At 52.0% G+C, this 21,205-nt stretch overlaps 3 protein-coding genes and 1 long non-coding RNA gene across 4 annotated transcripts in view; 3 read left to right on the forward strand and 1 right to left on the reverse strand.

Moving 5' to 3' along the window:
* The first annotated feature begins 348 nt into the window (after positions 1 to 348).
* On the forward strand, positions 349 to 3,518 carry Klf1 (Kruppel like factor 1). Its single transcript, XM_021220761.2, has 3 exons — positions 349 to 536; positions 1,133 to 1,946; positions 2,991 to 3,518. Exons 1-3 carry the CDS (start codon positions 396 to 398, stop codon positions 3,164 to 3,166), a joined length of 1,131 nt encoding a protein of 376 aa, XP_021076420.1. The 5' UTR covers positions 349 to 395; the 3' UTR covers positions 3,167 to 3,518.
* Positions 3,519 to 6,640: 3,122 nt separating this feature from the next.
* Dnase2 (deoxyribonuclease 2, lysosomal) lies at positions 6,641 to 9,120 on the forward strand. The gene is made up of 6 exons (XM_021219987.2): positions 6,641 to 6,860; positions 6,975 to 7,152; positions 7,236 to 7,314; positions 7,536 to 7,700; positions 7,784 to 7,981; positions 8,654 to 9,120. The coding sequence occupies exons 1-6, from the start codon at positions 6,766 to 6,768 to the stop codon at positions 8,998 to 9,000; spliced, it is 1,062 nt and encodes a 353-aa protein (XP_021075646.1). The 5' UTR covers positions 6,641 to 6,765; the 3' UTR covers positions 9,001 to 9,120.
* A 761-nt stretch (positions 9,121 to 9,881) lies between these two features.
* Mast1 (microtubule associated serine/threonine kinase 1) overlaps positions 9,882 to 21,205 on the reverse strand; it is a 27,620-nt gene continuing 16,296 nt past the window's right edge. The window contains exons 13-26 of the mRNA XM_021219986.2: positions 19,514 to 19,652; positions 19,274 to 19,406; positions 18,972 to 19,137; positions 18,786 to 18,887; positions 18,520 to 18,642; positions 16,594 to 16,703; positions 15,983 to 16,161; positions 15,659 to 15,906; positions 14,476 to 14,682; positions 14,071 to 14,300; positions 13,601 to 13,723; positions 13,377 to 13,513; positions 11,297 to 11,484; positions 9,882 to 11,218 (exon numbers count right to left, since the gene is read on the reverse strand). Of these exons, the coding sequence (XP_021075645.1) occupies positions 9,963 to 11,218; positions 11,297 to 11,484; positions 13,377 to 13,513; positions 13,601 to 13,723; positions 14,071 to 14,300; positions 14,476 to 14,682; positions 15,659 to 15,906; positions 15,983 to 16,161; positions 16,594 to 16,703; positions 18,520 to 18,642; positions 18,786 to 18,887; positions 18,972 to 19,137; positions 19,274 to 19,406; positions 19,514 to 19,652 (3,341 nt within the window). The 3' untranslated portion in view covers positions 9,882 to 9,962. The remainder of the gene's footprint in view (positions 11,219 to 11,296; positions 11,485 to 13,376; positions 13,514 to 13,600; positions 13,724 to 14,070; positions 14,301 to 14,475; positions 14,683 to 15,658; positions 15,907 to 15,982; positions 16,162 to 16,593; positions 16,704 to 18,519; positions 18,643 to 18,785; positions 18,888 to 18,971; positions 19,138 to 19,273; positions 19,407 to 19,513; positions 19,653 to 21,205) is intronic.
* LOC110337217 lies at positions 11,312 to 21,160 on the forward strand. Its single transcript, XR_002381258.1, has 3 exons — positions 11,312 to 11,505; positions 18,554 to 18,664; positions 20,435 to 21,160. It is a non-coding gene; the product is annotated as an uncharacterized LOC110337217 (long non-coding RNA).

Here is a 21,205-nt window from a genome sequence, read left to right on the forward strand (position 1 = left end):
AAATCTTTGAAGCCCCTATTCCTTGACATCTGACTTTACATACAGGGCTGGTTTTCGGACCAGTTTCCAAACAGACCAGGGTGAGGTCTGTTCCTTGAAAGTGACAAGTCACAACTTTTAACTCAGAAAACAGAGGCAGGCAGATCTCTGTGAGTTCTAGGCCAGTCTGGTCTACATAAACCAATCCAGGACAGCCAGGGCTCAGTTACACAGAGAAACCCTGTTCCGAAAAACCTTTTAAGAAAAAAAAAAAAAAAAAAAAGACGCACACCACACACATATCACACACACCCTTCCTTTGCCTTTTTGCCTTGCCTGGGTCTTATCAGGGAAGACAGCCAATCAGATGTGGGCAGACAGGAGCCCTCCAAGAAACCTTCCTAGCCTCATAGCCCATGAGGCAGAAGAGAGAGAGGAGGCCTGAAGCCCAGGGTGGACACCAACCAGCCATGGCCTCAGCTGAGACTGTCTTACCCTCCATCAGTACACTCACCACCCTGGGACAGTTCCTGGACACCCAGGAGGACTTCCTCAAGGTGGGGCCGGTGGGGGGGGGCGGTGAGGGTGCTGGTGGTCTTGCTGAGACCTAGGGCACAGTGCTTAGGGGTGGGGCTTCTATCTTACTTTAGTATCCTCTGCTCCGTTTTTTGGGGGGTAGGGGAGCCTCTGAGCCTGGTTTGGGGGAGATGTTCTAGGGGTCTGAAATCAAGGTAAGGCCTATTTCTCCAATAGAAAGCAGAATTCTGAGCTCTATATCTTAAAAGTCTAGGCTCAGAGAGACAAAGGCCCAGCTAAAGGTGTTCTGGGATTTCCAGGCTTTGAGCTGTAATTTTGCTGGGCTATGTGAAGACATGGAAAGGCTGGGGAAAACGAGTCAAAGCTGTCCCCTTTGACTCAGAACTCTGCAACCCCTTCTCCCATTCTGAATATTATTCTTGGCAAGTGTCTTATCTGTCTCTAGCAAGACCTAATGGAGTTGTCTGGAACTGAGAAGGGGGTTAGGGGAACCGTGTGGGTAAATGGTAGACATGCAAACCCTCGACCAGCCTGTGCCAACGAGGTTTCCAGCCTGGGTTGCTTGAGGGCCAGGTACCCAGTGCCTACCATTCAAGCACTGCGCTCCCTTCCGCAGTGGTGGCGGTCTGAGGAGACTCAGGATTTGGGGCCCGGGCCCCCGAATCCCACGGAGCCGTCCCTTCACGTGAGTCTGAAATCGGAGGACCCTCCCGGAGAGGACGATGAGAGGGACATGACCTGTGCGTGGGACCCGGATCTTTTCCTTACAAACTTTCCAGGTTCCGAGCCTCCCGGCACTCCCCGGACCTGTGCCCTGGCGCCCAGCGCGGGGCCAGTGGCACAGTTCGCGCAGCCCGAGTCTCTGGGCACCTATGCGGGTGGCCCAGGGTTGGTGACCGGGCCTTTGGGCTCCGAGGAGCACACAAGCTGGGCGCACCCGACTCCGAGACCCCCGGCCCCTGAACCCTTCGGGGTCCCTGCCCTGGCCCCGGGACTCGCTCCCAAGGCGCAACCCACATTCTCCGACTCGCGAGCGGGCTCAGCAGGGGGCTTCTTCCCGCGGGCGGGGCTTGCGGTGCCCGCAGCTCCAGGCGCCCCCTATGGGCTGCTGTCGGGATACCCCGCGCTGTACCCCGCGCCACAGTACCAAGGCCACTTCCAGCTCTTTCGCGGGCTCGCGGCGCCTTCTGCTGGCCCCACGGCACCCCCTTCCTTCTTGAATTGTCTGGGACCTGGGACGGTGGGCACAGAACTCGGGGCCACTGCGATCGCCGGAGACGCAGGCTTGTCCCCGGGAGCTGCGCCGCCCAAACGCAGCCGGCGAACTTTGGCACCAAAGAGGCAGGCGGCACACACGTGCGGCCACGAAGGCTGCGGGAAGAGCTACACCAAGAGCTCGCACCTCAAGGCGCACCTGCGCACGCACACGGGTAAGGGCGGGGCCGGGAGGGCGGGGGCGGGGCGGGAGCTGGAAGTGGAGCGAAGGGAGGGGCCGGAGGGTAGCCAGAGGCGTGGCTAAAGGCGGCCTCAGCTCTAGGGGTCGCGAAGACAGCACCTGAGACACTGGGTCAAGTCTAAAAGGGGCGATTCCAGACCCAAATGGGCGAATCCCAACACTCGGGAGGCAGAGGCAGGTGGAGATCAGTGACTTCGAGGCCATTTGGGCTATTATAGCGAATTTCAGCAGCCTGAGCTACTTAGTGAGATCCTGGCTCATAAATAAATAGATGTAGACAGAGGACCTGGGGAACACTTTGGGGGCTTCAGTGTTAGAAGTGGATTGTAAGGCCTGGCTTAGAGATGGGAGAAGAAACTATAGGGGTGAACCTCGAAGGGTACAAGCTTGGAGTGCCAGAGTTCAGGATATATCCAGTATTCACGTGCAGGCTCAAGCTGGAACTGTCTGGGATCAGGCGGTTGAGACACTCAAGTAGAATCAGTTTCAGGGACCACTGGCGGAGGTCTCAGAGAGAAGAAAAGAAAAGAAGGAAATACTGAGAGACAGGGCCTAGAAAGAGAAACGGGGTCATCCCAGAACTGGAAGACAGTTGAGGGCCTCCAAACATTGCAGGGCATGCACCAGGTTGTAATAGGACGAGAGGGAATCTCTAGAGACAGGGCCTTGGTCACTGGGGTGGATTTCTGGGCTTGGACCAAGTTCAGGAACAAGACTGGATATCATCGGGAGGCTCTGCCAGAGCAAGAAATAGCTGAAACGCTGAGAACAAAGATCGTGCAGCCACATGAAAAGGCAGGGAACCAGCACACAGGAAGTGGGATAGGAGACCAAAAGTGAGAAAACTGCAGGATTGCAGCTGTAGATACAGAAAAGGATTGGGTCACAGAAGGCAGGACTGTGTGACCTTTAAACTGTGTGGGCTAGGTATGTCCTAAGACTTGGCTCTACTTCATCAAGTGTGGAAACTGGAGCTGGGTTGCTTGGAGGGTGGTACTTACAGCTCCCTGTCCTTCAGGAGAGAAACCTTATGCCTGCTCCTGGGATGGCTGCGACTGGAGGTTTGCTCGCTCTGATGAACTGACGCGCCACTACCGGAAGCACACCGGACATCGCCCCTTCTGCTGTGGCCTCTGCCCACGTGCTTTTTCACGCTCTGACCACTTAGCTCTGCACATGAAGCGTCACCTCTGAGTGATCCTACACAAGGACTGGGGATGAAATAAGAGTGGATCCAAGGACCATATCCCAAAAGATGGGCCATTATACAGTCCTACCCAGATCAAGAACTGACCAGAAGACCATACAAAGGACCCTTCAGCACAAACCTCACATGTCCTTAGGGAGCCACACACATGGCCCCACAGACCCAGCAATACAGACCACCAGATAAATCAACTCAGATGGACCCCTAGACCACAGGAGTGACCTTGTGTCCTGGAGGTAGATGAACTGGGGTGAGATTTCCCAAAATCTAGAAGGGAGCTTCACACTGTACCCATCGGCTAGGATTGTCGTGGTTACTATAAAAATTTCCCATATAAAACCAGTGTCTGCCTCACTGTAGTATGGAGCTGGAAATGACGAGAAGCATTGAGTCCCCCCCCCCCGCAGGTGATACACTTACCTGTACACACACTTCCTAAACTTGCTAAAATTCATTCACTTCTAATGACACTCCCCCATCCCCTCCCCCCCTCCCCCCACCCCAGCAGTCTCCTCCATCAAGATCAGCCTTACAATCCTGTCACCTGTTGTCAAGTCAGTGATGAGATATTCCCAGCTATTATCTATGCCCTTCTCCCTGTTTTCACTAAGACAGGATCTCACTATGTAGCCCTGGCTGGCCTGAAACTATGTAGACCAGGCTGGCCTGAAACTATGTAGACCAGGCTGGCCTGAAACTATGTAGACCAGGCTGGCCTGAAACTGTGTAGACCAGGCTGGCCTGAAACTGTGTAGACCAGGCTGGCCTGAAACTGTGTAGACCAGGCTGGCCTGANGACCAGGCTGGCCTGAAACTGTGTAGACCAGGCTGGCCTGAAACTGTGTAGACCAGGCTGGCCTGAAACTGTGTAGACCAGGCTGGCCTGAAACTATGTAGACCAGGCTGGCATCACACAGAGATCATCCTATCCTCCTGCCTCTGCCTCCTGAGTGCTGGTTTTAAAGGCATGGGTGACTATGACCAACCTGTCCACTTCTTCGGCCAAAGTGGGTCAACAAAAGTAGTTTAGGCCTGTAATCCAAGCTGTTTACGAGGCTGAGGCAGGAGGATTGCAAATTTAATACTTGCCTGTAATACAGAATAAGGTCAAGGTCATCCTGAGAAATTTAGTCAGTTTTTCATCTCTCTCTCTCTCTCTCTCTCTCTCTCTCTCTCTCTCTCTCTCTCCCCTCCCCCGTGTGTGTGTGTGTGTGTGTGTGTGTGTGTGTGTGTGTTTCTTTCTCTGAGAAAAGGTTTGTCTGTATACCTTTGGCTGTCTGGGAACTCACTCTATAGATCAGGCTAGTACTAAACTCAGAGATCTACCTGATTCAGCCTCCTGAATATTTTTTGTTTGTTTCCTTCATGTCTCAGAAAATTAGCAACAACAACAACAACAACAAAACCAGCTGTGCATGGTATATATATTTAATCCCAGCACTTGGAAGCACGAGGTGAATCTCAAGGCCAAAGAGAGCTACATAATCTAGAGACTTTGTCTTCTAAAAAGGTAGAAAAAAGCCGAGCAGTGGTGGCACACGTCTTAAATTCCAGCATCCTCTGCACTTGGGAGGCAGAGGCAGGTGGATTTCTGAGTTCGAGGCCAGCTTGGTCTACAGAATGAGTTCCAGGACAGCCAGGGCTACACAGAGAAACCCTGTCTCGAAGAGAAAAAAAAAAAGTAGGAAAAAAGTTGGGTGGTGGCGCACACCTTTAATTTCAGCATTCGGGAGGCAGAGGCAGACTGATCTCTGAGTCTGAGGCTAGCTTGGTCTACAGAATAGTTTCAGGACTGACAGGTGCCAGGTGTACACAGAGAGACCTTGTCTTCAACAATGATGACGACAATGACGAAAGCATGGTGGTACAAGCCTTTAGTTCCAGCATTCCAGATTTCTTTAGCTGGGGCCAGCCTGGTTTATGTAGCATTCAAAACCAGCCAGGGCTGTGGTGGTTCAGGCCAGTAATTCCAAACTTTAGGAGGTAGAAACTGGAGGACCAGGTGTCAAGGTCCCAGTCACATAGTCAAATCTGTGGTCGAGAGTTCAGCCAGTGCTATAATCCTGCCTTTTCACAATCTGGGTGATTCCTTGGTCAGCACCATGAGCGGGGCTAGAAAACTTGTAGACTGGACAGGGAGAGGTTGCAGAAAACAGTGTGATTAAGTTAGCAAGGGTGACCTAGCTGGGGTGGCCCATTCACTGGGAATCCCAGCACTTGTCATGCTGGGCCTGGAGAATGGTAAGTTATAGGTTAGTCCGGGCCACAGAGTGAGAGCTTGCCAAAAACAAAACCACAAGGGCAGGGGTGGTGGTGGCTGGAGAGATGGTTCCGTGGTTCTAAGCACTTCTTGCAGAGGCCCTGACTTCAGGTCCCAGTACCCGCACAGTGCTTATAACTACCTGTAACTCCAACTCCTGGGATCCAACACGTATGGGTGTCTGCACAGCCTGCATCTGATACATGCAAACTGGCAAAGGCGCGCACACACATTTTTAACAAGGTAAAAGCTGGAGGCCGGCTCATATTTATAATCCCAGCATTCATTCAGGAGGCTGAGCAAAAGTAGAGAGTTCCAGGCTAGCCTGAGTACACAGTGTGCCCTGGTCTTAAAAAAGAGAAGGGCCGATAAGATGTAAGGGTGCCTGCTCTCAAGCTCGCCGCCCTGAGTTTGACCTTCAAATCCCATCTGGTGGAAGGAGAAGCTCCCACACACTGTCCTGTTCTCCATTTGCATGCTGTGCCATGTGCTCGTGCATTTACACGTATGTACGACGTGCTTGAGCACCTCTGTGATTTGAACACTTGGATGATAAAGGCTGGAAGATCAGGAGTTCAAGGGTCAGCCACAGTGTTAAGAGGTCAAGAAGGAATGGGGGTGGGTGGGGGTGGAATCAGGAAAAATTGCTGCATGCTTTAAAATTTCTGCATGCTTTTAAAAAGCCTTCCAGAAGCAGGGGCAGGGGCAGGCAGGTATCAGGGAGTTCCAGGCCAGCCAGGGGCTCATAATGAGATCCTGTCAAAAAAAAAAAAAAAAAAAAATAAAAAATAAAAATCCTGTAAAAAAAAAAAAAAAAAAAAAATGGGGATAGAATTGGACTGGTCCAAGCACACAAGTGATGCACAAACATACACGCAGGCAAGACTATCCAAAAATTAAAAAAAAAAAAAGTTCCCGAGTTGTGGAGCAGTGATGGAAAAGAAATAGAAAGACAGATTTGTTCCTGATTCAGAACTTGAATAAAAAACAGAACAAAACAAAACAAAACTAAAAAGCCTCAGACGTTGGAGCGCCTTATAAGTCACGTGACAGCCAATGCCCAAGGGAGAGGCGTGTCCACGGGTGAAGCCTATCCGGAGCAGAGTCGGCCAGAAGCAGGAGGACCGGGCGGGGCGGACACTGGAGGAGGCGGGGTCCGCTGGTGGGACAACTTCATAGGAAGCCCCGCCTCCGTATCGGGCCTGGCGGGCTTCGTCTCCACCCTCTGGAAGCCGGGACCCAGGTCTCTTCGGTCTTTAGGGGAAGTTAGTCTGAATCTCGTGACCCGGCTGTCCCGGGTCTTTCAGAGTCCATTGCTGTCGCCTCATGGCAACACCGAGGTCGCTGGTGCTGGCTGCGCTGCTGTGGATCCCTGCCGAAGCTCTAAGCTGCTATGGGGACTCTGGGCAGCCTGTGGATTGGTGAGCAAGTAGTTGCGGGACTATCCCCCGCACACTGCCTGGGGACCGGCGCGGGAATCCACAAAACCTCAGATTCTTTCTCTCCCCCAACCTCCTGTCTTCCCGGACCTCCAGGTTCGTGGTATACAAGCTGCCGGCTCACAGCGGATCTAGGGATACTCCAAAGGGTCTGACGTATAAATACATGGACCAGAACTCCGAGGGTTGGCAAGACGGTGTAGGGTACATCAACAGCTCAGAGGGAGCCGTGGGTCGCAGCTTGCAGCCATTGTACCGAAAGAACTCCAGCCAGGTGACTTGAGTGCCAGGGCCAGGACACTGTGGTGGGTCCCACGGGGAAGGGAGGGTAGTTACATAGCCTCTGCATTCTCCTAGCTGGCCTTTCTACTCTACAACGACCAACCTCCTAAATCCAGCTCAGCTCGGGATTCTTCCAGCCGTGGGCATACAAAGGGTGAGAGGCTTGGACTGGTGGTCGTGGAGCCTCCCTTAATTTCTTGTAAATTTTACCCTAACTAACCTTTGGCCTGATGAAGGGTGGGGATTTGCCCTGTCACTGGTCTCCCTTTCCCGCTCTAAGACCCCAGCCATCTGAGATCCTGTATCTGCTTGCAGATGAGCTGGCTTGAGGGGCCTACTTTTAGCAGCCTCTCTGACCTCTTCCTTCTTGTTCAGGTGTCCTGCTCCTGGACCAAGAAGGGGGCTTCTGGCTGGTCCACAGTGTGCCTCGCTTCCCACCCCCTGCGTCCTCTGGTGCATACAGCTGGCCTCCTAATGCTCAAACCTATGCCCAGACCCTACTCTGTGTGTCCCTCCCCTTCACTCAGTTTGCAAAGATTGGTGAGTTGAATCACTGAGAAGCTAAGCCTCAAACTCCTCTAAGGAACCACAGTCTCACACGGCCCCCTCCCCTTGTCTTCCAGGCAGGCAGCTAACCTACACCTATCCCCTAGTCTATGACCACAAGCTGGAAGGCATCTTCGCTCAGAAATTACCTGACCTAGAGGAGGTGATCAAGAGCCACCATGTCCTCCATGAGCCCTGGAATAGCAGTGTAATACTCACTTCCCAAGCTGGGGTCACCTTCCAGAGCTTTGCCAAATTTGGAAAATTTGGAGATGGTAAGCCTTGATGTTGAGGGTGGGGGGAGAGCATGTCCATTGTAGAAGGAGGTCCCTAGTATCCCCAGGCCTGAGGGCAATCGCATTTAGAGCCCAGATGTCCTTGGGAGTCATATTACAATAATAACCATGAGCAGTAAACAGCCAGCAGACGGGTTGGGCGGGTTGATACATATCTGTGACATCAGTACTGTGGGGGCTGAGATGGAAGTTTGAAGTCAGCCAACAGACCTAGGTTCAAATGTTGGTTTCTGGATGTGTAATATTCGATAGGACCTGAGTCTGTTTGCTCATCTGAAAAATTAGGATATTAAGGCTTCCCTTAGTGGGTTGTGAAATAACGTAATTGCTTGGTAAGGATTCCCGTTGGGGGTTGAGGGGCAGGCTCTCACTGTGTATCCCTGGCTGGTCTGGAGCTCTCACGGAACCATCTGCCTCTACTGTCTCAGCGCAGACTTTAAAGGCTCGAGCCTCCATGGCCAGCCTATGTTTTTGTATAAGAGCTCTCTGTACATTCCAGGCTAGACTGCGGTGTGACCTGAAGATTGATCTGACCTGTTAATAGGGGCTGTTTAGGTTCATGTCATTCCAAAAGTAGACATTTGAGCCTAGTAGGAAGCTGTACGGGGGAGTGTACCAGTGTCCCTCACCTCATCCTTCCTTCCCTTGCAGACCTGTACTCTGGATGGCTGGCAGAAGCCCTTGGTACCAACCTCCAGGTCCAGTTCTGGCAAAATTCTCCAGGCATCCTGCCTTCCAACTGCTCTGGGACCCATCAGATTCTGGATGTGACTCAGACAGGATTCCCTGGCCCATCTGGACCAACTTTCAGTGCCACAGACGACCACTCCAAATGGTGTGTGGCCCCTCAAGGGCCCTGGGCCTGTGTGGGTGACATGAATAGGAACAAAGGAGAAACACACCGAGGTGGGGGCACAGTATGCACCAGACTGCCTTCCTTTTGGAAGGCCTTCCAGTCTCTGGTGAAAGCCTGTGAACCCTGTATAGAGGGGAGCTGACTGAAGCCCATTAGAGCAAAGGACTAAGACTCTGTGTCTAACCAGGTTGGGGCAGGACTAGCCTTTACCCCAGCACTTGGGAGGCAGAGGCAGGTGGATCTCTCTCTCTCTCTCTCTCTCTCTCTCTCTCTCTCTCTCTCTCTCTCTCTCTCTCTCTCTCTCTCTCTCTCTCTCTCTCTGGTTTTTCGAGACAGGGTTTCTCTGTGTAGCTCTGGCTGTCCTGGAACTCACTGTAGACCAGGCTGGCCTCGAACTCAGAAATCCGCCTGCCTCTGCCTCCCAAGTGCTGGGATTAAAGACGTCTGCCACCACTGCCTGGCTCAGATGGATCTCTTGAGTTCCAGGACAGCCAGGGCAACACGGAGAAACCCTGTCTCAAAGAAGAAAAAAAAAAAAAGAAAAGAACGGAGAAACCCTGTCTCAAAAAAAAAAAAAAAAAAAAGAAAGAAAAGAAAGAAAGAAAAGACTCAGACTCATTTTGACTTGAATTTGTTTGTGCATCTGTTGATGGGTTAAACCCAAGGCATACCATGTGGGACACAAGTACTGTGCTGCTGAGCCACACTCCCTGTCCCAGCTGTGAATCTGAATACCAGTTCAGTCCCTTCCTAACTGGAGACCTTAACAGTGCCTTAACCTCTCTGGCTGTCTATTGCAAAATGGGCATCACAACATGTCTCTAAGAGGTTGTTAATACAACAAACTCTGTGCCTGACACTGTAAGCCTTTTTCTTAAGATGGATCCCAAGACACAGACCAGTGGTGGGACAACTCTTCCTTACAAAAGCCGTTACCATGTGTGGAATTGAAAGCCACCTTCTTACTTTCTGAGATGCCAAGGGCCATCCCTGTCCAGAGAGGAAGTGTGAACCCCAGGAATCTCAGGCAGCACGGGCACTTTATTTATATGTGTACATATGTATACAGGCATCTGTACAGCACAGCACCGAAAGCCTGCTCCGCTATGGACCTAGAGATGCAGGGCTGGGTGCCCCATTTTTGGTGAGGCCTGCAGGAGTCGCAGCTTCAGCAGGACACCGGGAGTTCAACCCTGCTTCAGGCTTGGTGCCTGGGACCATGAGGGAAGCAGGTGGGACTGGAGGAGCTGCACTGCGGGGTACATTCTTTGTTGGGACTAGGGTTGGAGTCTGGGGGTCAGGAGAGAGTTTGGGGGAGGCGGGTTTAGAGCGAGGTCCGCTTAGTGTGGTCCGCTCTTCCACCTCCTCTAGCACCCAGCGCTCCCTGCCCCTTGGGGCATCAGGCACCAGAGGCATCTGGGCTACAGGTTCCTTCAATCCCTTGGAGTCTGTGCCCAGAGGCTGGGGTGCCTGGGTCTTGATCCCTGGCCGAACAGGCTCTACAACAATGGGCACCGGGGGTGTGCCTGCCTCACCGGAGCTACTGCGCCGGCCTGTCTCATGTTCCTGCACTGGGCTTAGCGCTGCCTTGGCCAGGGCCCTGGCCACCCCACCTGGGCCATCCTCAGTCTGCACGCTCTGGTGCCTTGTGCAGCCCGAGTCACGCTCCAGGGTCCGGCTCCCAGGGGTTGTCGCGCGAGGTGGGGTGCAAGCCTCTGTACTTCCCGCGGAATCCTCCTTGCTTGACGCCATAGGTCTCTGGACACCATCGGATAGCAACGGGTCCGCGCCCAAGCTTAGGGGTGATTCCTGGCGGCCCAGGCGTCGCACGGCGACTTGCCGGGTCGCCCCAGGACCCTCAATAGGAGGCGTCTCACCATCGGACTCAGCGAGGCTATGCAGCGCCAGCTCACCGTGGAAGTCCTTTCGGAAGTCAGGGTGTCCCACTTCCAGACTGTGTTTGCGCAGTGCGCCCTTCTTGTCTGCTCCCAGCGAAGCCCCTAGTTTCTCCGCTGACTGCACGCGCTTGAGCAACGGCGAGCGTGGTGGCTCTGCACTTTTGGGGCGCGGGCGCACGACAGGTGGCGATGAGTGTAGTTTGGCAGGGAAGCTCTGCGTGGTATGCGAGCTGCCCACCGTGTGGCCTGGCAGCGGCGGCGGCGACGCCTGCGTCGGGGATGGTGTGTGCGCTAGAGGTGACAGCGGGATGTTGCCAGCGGATTTACAGCGCGCTGAGCGGTACTGACGGTGTAGTTTCGGTGACAGCCCGTGCAGGGTGCTGGGCCTGATGTGGTGCGAGGCGGATGAGGCAGGGGAGTTAGGCGTGCTGGAAGCTGGCGAGCTACTCTGTGACGAGGCGCCTGCAGGCCAGAGAAGGTGCAAACAGTCTGAGCATCTCAGTGCCCTATTCCCCTACCCTGCGCAGGCGCAGAACCTACCTAGGTAGGAGGAGTCAGGTGTGGAGCGATAGCTATGTGTGGGCGAGCGTGCCGGTAGCCCGTGCGTGGGCGAGCCCGGAAGACTGTCGCTGGACGACAAGGACCGGTTCAGAGAGGACAGCGATCGACTAGTGTGCAGCAGGTTCGACTGCTTTGTGATCTTCCGGAAGAGAGAGCTCCGCTTCTTGCTGGAAGACAAATCCCAAAAGGTCACATCTCTCCTTAACTCCGGAGTTCTGGGCACCCCCACCCCCACCCCGGTTCTAGACGGGGCAGTAACCTCCTACCCCTTTCTAGCATTTCCCCTTTCCCTACAACCCGTTTATCAAAGCAGAACTAGAGTTCTGCTCAGTTCTGCTTGACCGTGCCCTCTCTGGCTACTGTACAATGCAAGAAAGCCCATCCAAAAAAACTCCCCTCCCAAACATCATCTAGCCACATTCCTTTCCCCTGCAAGCCCACTTTACAGGTTAGTTCGCTTCCTTCATTCAAATCTGCACACAAGACCTGGCCAAACTCACTGATCAAATCTCTCTGTCTGTCTGTCTCTCTGTCTCTGTTTTGTCTCTCTCACAGACAGGGTCACTATGTACTTCGGACTACCCTAGAACTCTATGTTTAGACAGGACTGGCTCTGCACTCACAGAGATCAATCACCCTTCTTCTTCAGGGGATTAAAGGCATACGTCCCTATGGCGTCTTTGGGGCTAGAGAGATGACCAGCAGTTAAGAACAGTGGCTGCTCTTCCAGAGGACCAGAATTGGCTTTCCAGCACCTACGTGGCAGTAACAACCACCTGTAACTCTAGTTCCAAAGAATCTGGCGCCCTCTTCTGGCCTCTGCAGGCATCAGGCACACATGGAGTACACATAAACAGAAGCAATCAAAATGCCAATACAAATTTTAAACAACAAAAACTAAAACAAAACTGGTCTCTTGGGGCTGGAGCCATGGACAGTTGGTTAAGAGGGTATATTGCTCTTGAGCGCCTCTGTTAGACGGCTAACTCATAGTATCTAGGCGAGCCAACCAATACCCTCTCTGGCCTCCAGAGGCTCAGCCACAACCAGACACAAACCTATGCATAATTAAAATATTTTAAAAATTAAAATAAATAAGTCTTTTCTCTTGCATCTGGAGAAGTGGTTTGGCGGTATGAAGACCTGGGTTCAATCACACACACTCACACGCACACACCCTCTCCCTTAACTCTTCTAATCTATGAGAGAAGAAATTACAGTCATGCCCCATATATAACCATTTCCAAATACCCACCACGTAACTCCCATATGGTTATATGGCCTAGAATCCTCATGGGTGAGTTGTGTAAATTTACTGATAGAAATCCCAGAAGTAAGGATGCATTTGTAGTAACACACCTACATCATTAAAAAATGTCTGGCTGTTGTTTCTTTTCTTTTTTCCTTACTACATAGGTCCACATTGGCCTTTAACAAAATCCAGAAATCCTCTTGCCTCAACATCCCAAGTGCTGGTATTACAGGGTGACCAACTTCAGTTGGTCTGCTTAATTGTATCCCACGTGGCTCAGTATTACTTGGTAGAAACCTTTTGTTTTGGTTCTTTGAGACAGCTTCTCTCTACATAGCCTGAATGTCTTCAAACTCACTTTATAGACCAGGCTGGCCTTGAAACTCAGAGATCCGCCTGACTCTGCCACCTCACCAGCTATTTATTTATTTGTTTATATATATATATATATATATATATATATATATATATATATATATATATATATACAGTGTCTAGTTGTGTAGAGTGTTGTCGAACCTTGAGGACTGGGAACTGTTGGAATTGAAGGCACGCACCACTTTGCCCAGCACAGTAGTAATCTTTTATCTCAGCTCCTTCCTACTCCCGTTGAAACAAGTCTAACCTGCTCAAGGGCTCACCCAAAATGCTTTTAAATCGTTTCCTTACTTGGCCCCTCCCACTTTCCCAGCCTTCCGCTCCCCACCCCCACCCATACTGCTCTTTCCCCTAAGGTACTTGTCTGCTCACCTCCTACTCTAACCCCGCCCATTGGTAGAAGGATAAGCCACTTATGGCCCCACCCACCTCTCCTGGCCGTCTTTAGCGGAAGGTCTTTTGTTCCTTCGTGCCATTTTGGCTTTGTAACTGCTGCGCCTGGCAGGCCCAATCCGGATGGAAGTGTTTTCAAAGGGTGTGGTGGTCACAGCTACTTTGTTGCCGCTCTGGGAGAAGGGAAGGTAACTCATTTGTTAGTGGCTGCTGGGTCCTGGCCCGCCCCCCACCCTTCGAAGCCCAACCCCTACATTCACCTTCAGGATCAGCTCAACCACCTCAGGATGCACCATACCATGCACCGGCTCACCATTCACGTGAGTGATGAGGTCCCCAGCACAGAGCCCTGCCTCTTGGGCTGGGCCTCCTTCCTCCACGTGCTGTAAACCAACAGAGACATGATTGAAAGATTGTTCAGACAGATCCACGTTTTCTTGCGTTGACTTTTTATGAAAATAGTAACTCGTCTTCCTGTTGTATAGTTGAATAACTTGGGGTTGGAAAACTAACTGGAAAGAGAAATCTCACCCAAACTGCACTGTGCACCCCAAGGCTCCTTCCCCCCCCCCATTCACTGTCTGCGCACCTCCCACTCTAACACCGCCCATTGGTAGAAGGATACGCTACTTATGGCCCCACCCCCCTCCCTTAGCCTCTTTGGCCTTTTGTGCCTTTGGGCCATTTTGGCTTTGTAACTGCTATGAGACTATGAGCCGATGAGACTCACCCAAACAATGTGGTGGACACTGTAGACATCGGAGTCGCCCATGTAAACACGGATGGCTCTCAGTGTGAACCCGTATTTCTTGCCTGAGCGTTGGATGGTGATGGGGGAACGGAGTCCACTGACAGCTGGTGAGTAGTCTCGGCTAGGCGAAGAGTCCCTTGAGGACGGATTGGAGGAGAGAGATCGAGGGGACATGGGACTAGCTAAGGGTGAGCCTCCGTGTGGGTCCACTGCAGGCACAAAACCACGATGGTTAGAGATCAGGGCAAACCTCATACTCCTATCCCAGGATCTGCTCCTCGCTCCTAAAGCCCCTGAGCGGGTTCTTCATTACTCCACCCTGAGACCACCTTCCTGCCACAATTGCGGGTAGCCCCTTCTCTGGCGTGTGCTGCCCCACTTCACCTGCAGGAATCATGACCGACAAGGCTGTAGCTGAAGCCGACTTGATAACTTTGCCCCCTGTTCGAGATGGTCGCTTCTCCACCGCAAGATCCCCAGACAGCTGCTGGTGCCTTGCTCTTCGCAAAACCAGGTCGTTGGTGGCCCTAGGGCCTGATGGGTCTCCATCCTTGGAGGGCGGGCCGAGGTCACCTGGATGTGAGCGCTCAGCTGCAAAGGACAAGAGTTATCAGGTCAGGGACTTTCATGTGCTGTTCTTATTCCTTGAACTTCACAGAGCAGGTCGCAAATACCTGTGACACAACCTCCGCACAGGGAAAGCTTCACTACCCTTCAGTTTGGCTGATCGCCAGCCTAGAACAGTGAGTGTTCTTTTGTTTGTTTGTTTGTTTGTTTGTAGACAGGGTCTCAGGATGTAGTCCTGCCTATTCTAGAACTCACTATGTAGACCAGGCTGACCTCAAACTCAGAGATCACCTTGGAAGTGCTGGGGCTACAGTGTGTGCCACCACTCCTGGTTTAGTGCTATCTATCTATCTATTTATTTATTTATTTTTGGTTTTTTTTCGAGACAGGGTTTCTCTGTATAGCCCTGGCTGTCCTGGAACTCACTTTGTAGACCAGGCTGGCCTCGAACTCAGAAATCCGCCTGCCTCTGCCCCACCGCCCCCAGTGCTGGGATTAAAGGCATGCACCACCACGCCCGGCTTATATTTATTTTTATGTGTGAGTGTTTTGCCTGCATGTATGTATATGCATCGTATGCGTAGTGCCTGCAAAGTCAGAAGAAGGTGTTGGATTCCCAGAAACTGGAATTATGAATGATTGAAAGCCACTCTGTGGGTTCTGGAACCGAACCTGGGTTCTCTGAAAGAGCAGCAAGTGCTTTTAACCACTGGGGTATCTCTCCAAACCCTGGGTGCTCTAGAGAGAGAAAGAAAGAGAGATAGAGACAGAGATCTAAACTCTGGGTGTTAAGCCACGCCCCCAGGTCTTCCACTGGATGACTCTAGGCAGGGGCTCTGCCCCTGAGCCTCACCGACCCTGGCAGGCGTTTTCGGTGGTAATACTCACAGATAGGTGCATGGATAGCGCGTGAGGTCTTGCATAAACTGTACTATATACATTAAATGGATGCTCAATAGATCGCCCGTGCAACTGGGAAAAGGCTAGAGAAGGCACTCACTGGCCTCCGGTTCCCCGGGGGTGGGCGTGCCCTCTCCTTGAACTGCCTCTTTGGGGACGCGTGTGTCCAGTGAGCTAGGGGGATCGGAGCTGGGTCGAGGAGGTCTGCGGAGTCGACCCTCATCTTCATCCTCTTGAGGGGCAGTGAAGCGGCTGGGCTCCAGCAGTGCTGAGAAACGTCTGCGCGCTCCCAGCGGGGGACTGGCCTCTCCTTCCAGAAAACTGGCTTCAGACGCTGAGAAGCGCTTACTGCACGGAGAAGACCAGATCAGCAGGAACACTCCCATTTGGCCCCGCCCTCGAGCCCCTCTATAGTTCTGCTTACATCTCTGGAGAGCCCCCTCTCCAGGTCTTCTCACGCAGAGTCAGGCCACCCAGTCCCTCCCTCTTGCCGGCCACCTTCTCCTCCGGGCCCTTAGTGCTTGGGTCCCGCTTGCTGGCCCCCGATGCTGAGACGGGTGTCTTAGGTTCGTGCTGAGACAACTGCTCCATACTGCTGTACACCTAAGAGCAGAGTGGGAGGTGCTTGACTACGCCTTCGCGTGGGAGCCAAACAGTTTTCTAAACCGGAGGGCGCTCTGTCCTCCGCCTGCTCAATTCTACAATTCTCTGCACCTTCAAAAGACCTCATGCAAAGTTAAGTCTGCCTTGCTCTACTTAGTCCAGTCTTATAGGCCTTCTCTAATTCCTATCGATACGTCTCCAGGCTGGACCAGGCATCCTTCCAGTTGCTCGGTACTGCTAAGGCTTTGCACAGCTTTGGCCCTTCCCTACTCTCACGCCAATCCAATGCCAACCCCAACTCCAAACCCTCCAAACAAGACCTCTCGGCTCTCTAGAGTTCCCAACCCCTCTCTAACTTTCCAAACTGAGACCTCAGATGCCTGGGACATTAGTGCCCAAAGACCTTCCAGGCTCAAGTCCCGCTCGGTGCACCTTGCTGAAGCGCGGCGAGCAGGAGGAGAATTGACGGATCTCCACGGGCTCCTCTTCAGTGGTGTCGTCTTCATCATAGGAGTTCACATGGTGATACCTGTCGGAGCGGGCTGGAGAACCGCCGCCTCCTCAGAGCCCAGCCAATCCATGTCCTCGCCACGCCCCCTCCAATTTCCTCTTGAGTTTCTTCCCTAGACCTTCCCCTCCCCCCCCCCCATTCTCCAAATCTCCGCCCAGAGTTCTGGATTTGCTACAATACCAGATGAATTTACAGTACCCTGCACCCTGTCTCCACCTCTGGCTTCTATAGATTTTGCCCCTTCTTGGTCGTAGCCCTATCATCTAACAAAAGCCAAGGCCCAACATGAGAGTTCTCCCAGGTTGAGCCTCCATCCCTGTCCCCTACAGAAGTCCTTGCCCAGTGCTTTTGTTTTGTTTTGTTTTGTTTTGTTTTGTTTTGGGGGGGGGGGTTGTTGTTGGTTGGTTGGTTTGGTTTTTTGTTTTTGTTTTGTTTTTTTTCGAGACAGGGTTTCTCTGTATAGCCCTGGCTGTCCTGGAACTCACTTTGTAGACCAGGCTGACCTCAAACTCAGAAATCCTCCTGCCTCTGCCTTCCAAGTGCTGGGATCAAAGGCGTGCGCCACCACCGCCCAGCATGGTTGGTTTGGTTTTTTGAGACAGGGTTTTTCTGTGTAGCCCTGGCTCTCCTGGAACTTACTCTGTAGACCATGCTGGCCTTGAACTCAGAGATCTGCCTGCCTTTGCCTCTGCCTCCTGAGTGCTGGGATTAAAGGGATGTACCAACATGCCAAGCTCATCCTTGTCTGGTTCTTAGCACCAGCATCATTGTTCCCAAAGTGGATAGTGCCAAATCCCACAAGGTCACACCCCAAAGCTAGTGTTGTCTCTATCTTTTATTTTCGACCTTACTGAGACTTGAACCTAGGTTCTCTCCCATACTAGGCAGACACTACCTCTGGGTTGTATCCCTAACCAACTTCCCACTTTGGTTTTTTTTTTAATTGTACAAATGTGTGTATCTGTGTGTGTGTGTGTGTGTGTGCGCGCACACCAGAACACAGTTTGAGTGTAGGTGCCTGGGGAGGGTGAGGCACGGGGTCCTCTGGATCTGCAGATACAGATGTTTTTGAATACCCCCTGCTCACCCTTAACCTCCACCCTCTGGCAGGGGTGTTGGGAGCAGAGTCTATACCCTCCCCAGAGCAGCAAGGGCTCTTGAGCCAACCCTTCTTTACAGCTTTTGTTATTTCTATTTGGTTTTAAAGTGTGTGCCTGTGTATCTGTCGCTGTACCACTCTCAGGCCTCATGTCCATGGTGGTCAGAAGTGAGTGTTGGGTCCTCTAGAACTGGAGTCACATGTGTTTGTGACCAAGAATGTGGATGCTAGGGACTGAACCCAGGTCTTCCAGAAAGAGCAGCCGTCTCTCCAGCACCAACACCCATTTTGACTGAGCCTCAGCCTGGATATGAGCTCACAGAGACACGCCTGCATCTGGTTTCCAAGTGCTGGGATTAAAATACCACCATGCCCAACTTTAAAACACATTGCTATAGCTAAGGTAGCCTTGAACTTGTCAGGTAGGTGAGGCTGGCCTTGAACTTCTCCCAAGTGCTGGCATAACAGACATCAGCCACAATATCCAGACTCAGTTTTTATTTTCAAATGGCGTCCTACTAAGTTGCTTGGGCTGGCCTTGAAATCTCTGTGTAGCCTAGAAAGCTGTACCTTCTTAGTCTCTGGGGCAAGGGCGACAGGCCTGTACCACCTGACATGACCAGTGCCAGCATTTTTATCCCCACATACCCTTAGCCAGGCTCCACCCCAGTCCTCACTGTGGGCCTTCTCTTTGGATCCCATTCTCTACTCGGACCTGGCATTGTGTCTCTCCCTACCCCCAACTCACTGTCAAAGTAGCTGGTGTCGTCTTCTGACTCTAGGTGGGGGATGAACTCCGCCTTCTGCCGAAGTAGCCCTGTCCAGTCTAGGTCTCGGAAGAAACTATGCTGCTTCACCTCAAAAGCACCACCTATGGGCAGAAGATGAGAAAGGTGCCCGACAGCCTGCCCAGCACACCAGCCCTTCAGCCCATTTACCGCTCCAGGCCTCAGCTCAAGCTCAAGGGGCAGCACCCTGCTCCCGTCTCAGCTGTCTTTGCAGACGGCCTCTTACCTGCCCCAAGCCGGACCAGCGGGTTGGTCTGCAAGAGGCTAGATATTAGAAGCTGTGCATCTGTGGGCAGGGCCTCGTCCCCTTCAGGCCACAGTATGTCATCTGCAAGGCACAATGAAGCTGAGGTCACCCCAGGCTGCCCATCTTTCCATACATAGTTCCACCTCCCACCTAGGAGTCACGTACCACTGATGACCTGTCCAAAGAGCTCTTCTGGGGTATCCCCGAAGAAAGGCACACAGCCCACCAGGAACTCGTAGAGAATGATCCCCATGGCCCACCAGTCCACTGGCTTGCCGTAGCCCTGGCGCAGGATGACCTCGGGTGCGATGTACTCTGGGGTCCCACACACCTGGGGACAGGTGGTCAGCCTGTGCCCTGGCCACAGAAGGGGCCTCAAGGGAGCGCTGTGACCCCCACCAGGCCCTGGGCCCCTGAGGTCTTTCCAGGTCACTCCACCCTTGGTGACTCCCATGCCCGCCACACACCTGTTTGTCCAGGAACTCCCGGGCATCCTTCTCAATGTGCCCCTCATATAAGTTGGTGGTGAGACTCATGAGTCCCATCTTGGAGAGGCCAAAATCTGTGAGCTTGATGTGACCCATGGAAGTGATGAGGAGGCTTCAGGGACAAGGACACAGAGCAGGTTTCAGAAGTGAGGTCCTTGCCCTTCACCCCTGGGTCTTCCAAGGAACAGTGGGGGAGGAATAAAGAAGGCCAAAGCTCACTTGTCTGGCTTGAGGTCACGGTGCACGATGCCATAATTGTGTAAGTACTCAAGGGCTAGAACTGTTTCTGCAAAATACATTCGCGCCATCTCCACAGGCAGTGCCCCAATGTTCTTGAGGAGGGTGGCACAGTCACCACCTGAGAGCCAGGGGAGAGTTGCAGGTAAAGAGAGAGTCACCCCAAACCCGAAGCCAAGCCCACAACATTCACTGTTTCTCTCCTTCCATCGTACCCATTTTGCAGAAGGGGAAAACTAAGATCTAGAAATGGGAGCTCTTTCCAAGTCTCAGAAAGAACCGCATTCTCCTAGGCTTACCTCATGTTATTAGTCACCCTCTGAAATTGGCATGCCCAACCCACTTACTTCATAAGGACTCAAGAGAGAAGTCTGGTCACACAGGAAGTTGATGATAATGAGTTTTGTTTAGAGTCAAAGAAAGCATGACTCTTGGCCTCTTGACAACTGAACCTTGCTGGTCAAGGGTTTGTAAGTATGGGCTGCTGGCTTCCGCCCAGGAGGAGTGTGAGCCACATGTGATTTAGCTGCAGATGGGCCTTGTGCATACTCCAGGCCCTTGTGCAAACTCAGCGATAATTCCAGTGTGGAGCCACACTCCCAGCCCCTCCCCAGTGGATTCTAGACAGGTGCTTTACTACTGAACGAGGGCACTGCCAACATTCGTAGTTTAGTTTGCCTGATACCCTCTCTTTTCTTTTCTTTTAAGATTTTATTTATTTATTATATGTAAGTACACTGTAGCTGTCTTCAGACACTCCAGAAGAGGGCATCAGATCTTGTTAAGGATGGTTGTGAGCCACCATGTGGTTGCTGGGACTTGAACTCTGCACCTTTGGAAGAGCAGTCAGGTGTTCTTACTCACTGAGCCATCTCACCAGCCCTCTCTTTTCTTTTCTTACAGGGGTAGATGTCACTCAAGGCAAGCCACCTAGGTCAATATGCAACAGGATATGCCCTTTCACATGAGCATTAAACAATATGCAATTGGATGGACAGCAGCCTTGCTACTCCATGGTACATCAGGAGGGAACAGTTACACTATAATACATTAGGAGGGAACATGCATGTCATGTGAGAAAGCAGTGCTATGTGACAGCCAATAGCTTGGTAAGAGCACCTAGATGCAGCCATTCCTAAAGGCGGCATAGCATATAAGTTCCTATGTTTCCTTGCTACACGAGATAGAAAAAGATAGATGAAATGGCTGGGGCTGAAGCCAAGCACACACAAGGCCTTGAGTTTGAACTCCAACATGGCTTCAGCCATACATTAAGATGGAAAAAAAATGTAAAAAAGTGTGAATGATAATATACACCATGAGCTTTAGTTAGTTGATATTGTAATCATTTAATTAGCTTTATCTGTAATAGTCTATTTATAATAATATTTACTGTTAACTAAATTATAACTGAACCTGGCCTGGATAAGCCTCTGCCCGGGGACATGAGTCAGAAGGAGAGCCACTGCCTAGAATCCCCAGTGAAGCACTAGGGTTACAGGTTCCGTCCCCAGCACCCCACAAAAGCAGTTATGGACAGACAAACAGAAAGTGGAAGGAAGAAATGGGTGAAGCTGCACACCTGAAGTCTCAGCTATGGAGACTGAGGAAGGAGATGGACTATTTCAGATCTCTCTCTCTCTCTCTCTCTCTCTCTCTCTCTCTCTCTCTCTC

Source organism: Mus pahari, chromosome 20, assembly GCF_900095145.1.
Source record: "Mus pahari chromosome 20, PAHARI_EIJ_v1.1, whole genome shotgun sequence".
In the NCBI taxonomy this organism is placed as follows: domain Eukaryota; kingdom Metazoa; phylum Chordata; class Mammalia; order Rodentia; family Muridae; genus Mus; species Mus pahari.

What these genes read in the sequence shown, in the direction of transcription:
- Dnase2 (XM_021219987.2), top strand. Translation starts at nt 6,766, where the DNA reads ATGGCAACACCGAGGTCGCTGGTGCTGGCTGCGCTGCTGTGGATCCCT. An exon ending in ACCGAAAGAACTCCAGCCAG is followed by an intron (nt 7,153 to 7,235) that starts GTGACTTGAGTG and finishes GCATTCTCCTAG; the next exon opens with CTGGCCTTTCTACTCTACAA. An exon ending in ATTTGGAAAATTTGGAGATG is followed by an intron (nt 7,982 to 8,653) that starts GTAAGCCTTGAT and finishes CTTCCCTTGCAG; the next exon opens with ACCTGTACTCTGGATGGCTG.
- Klf1 (XM_021220761.2), top strand. Translation starts at nt 396, where the DNA reads ATGAGGCAGAAGAGAGAGAGGAGGCCTGAAGCCCAGGGTGGACACCAA. An exon ending in CCCAGGAGGACTTCCTCAAG is followed by an intron (nt 537 to 1,132) that starts GTGGGGCCGGTG and finishes TCCCTTCCGCAG; the next exon opens with TGGTGGCGGTCTGAGGAGAC. An exon ending in GCACCTGCGCACGCACACGG is followed by an intron (nt 1,947 to 2,990) that starts GTAAGGGCGGGG and finishes CCTGTCCTTCAG; the next exon opens with GAGAGAAACCTTATGCCTGC.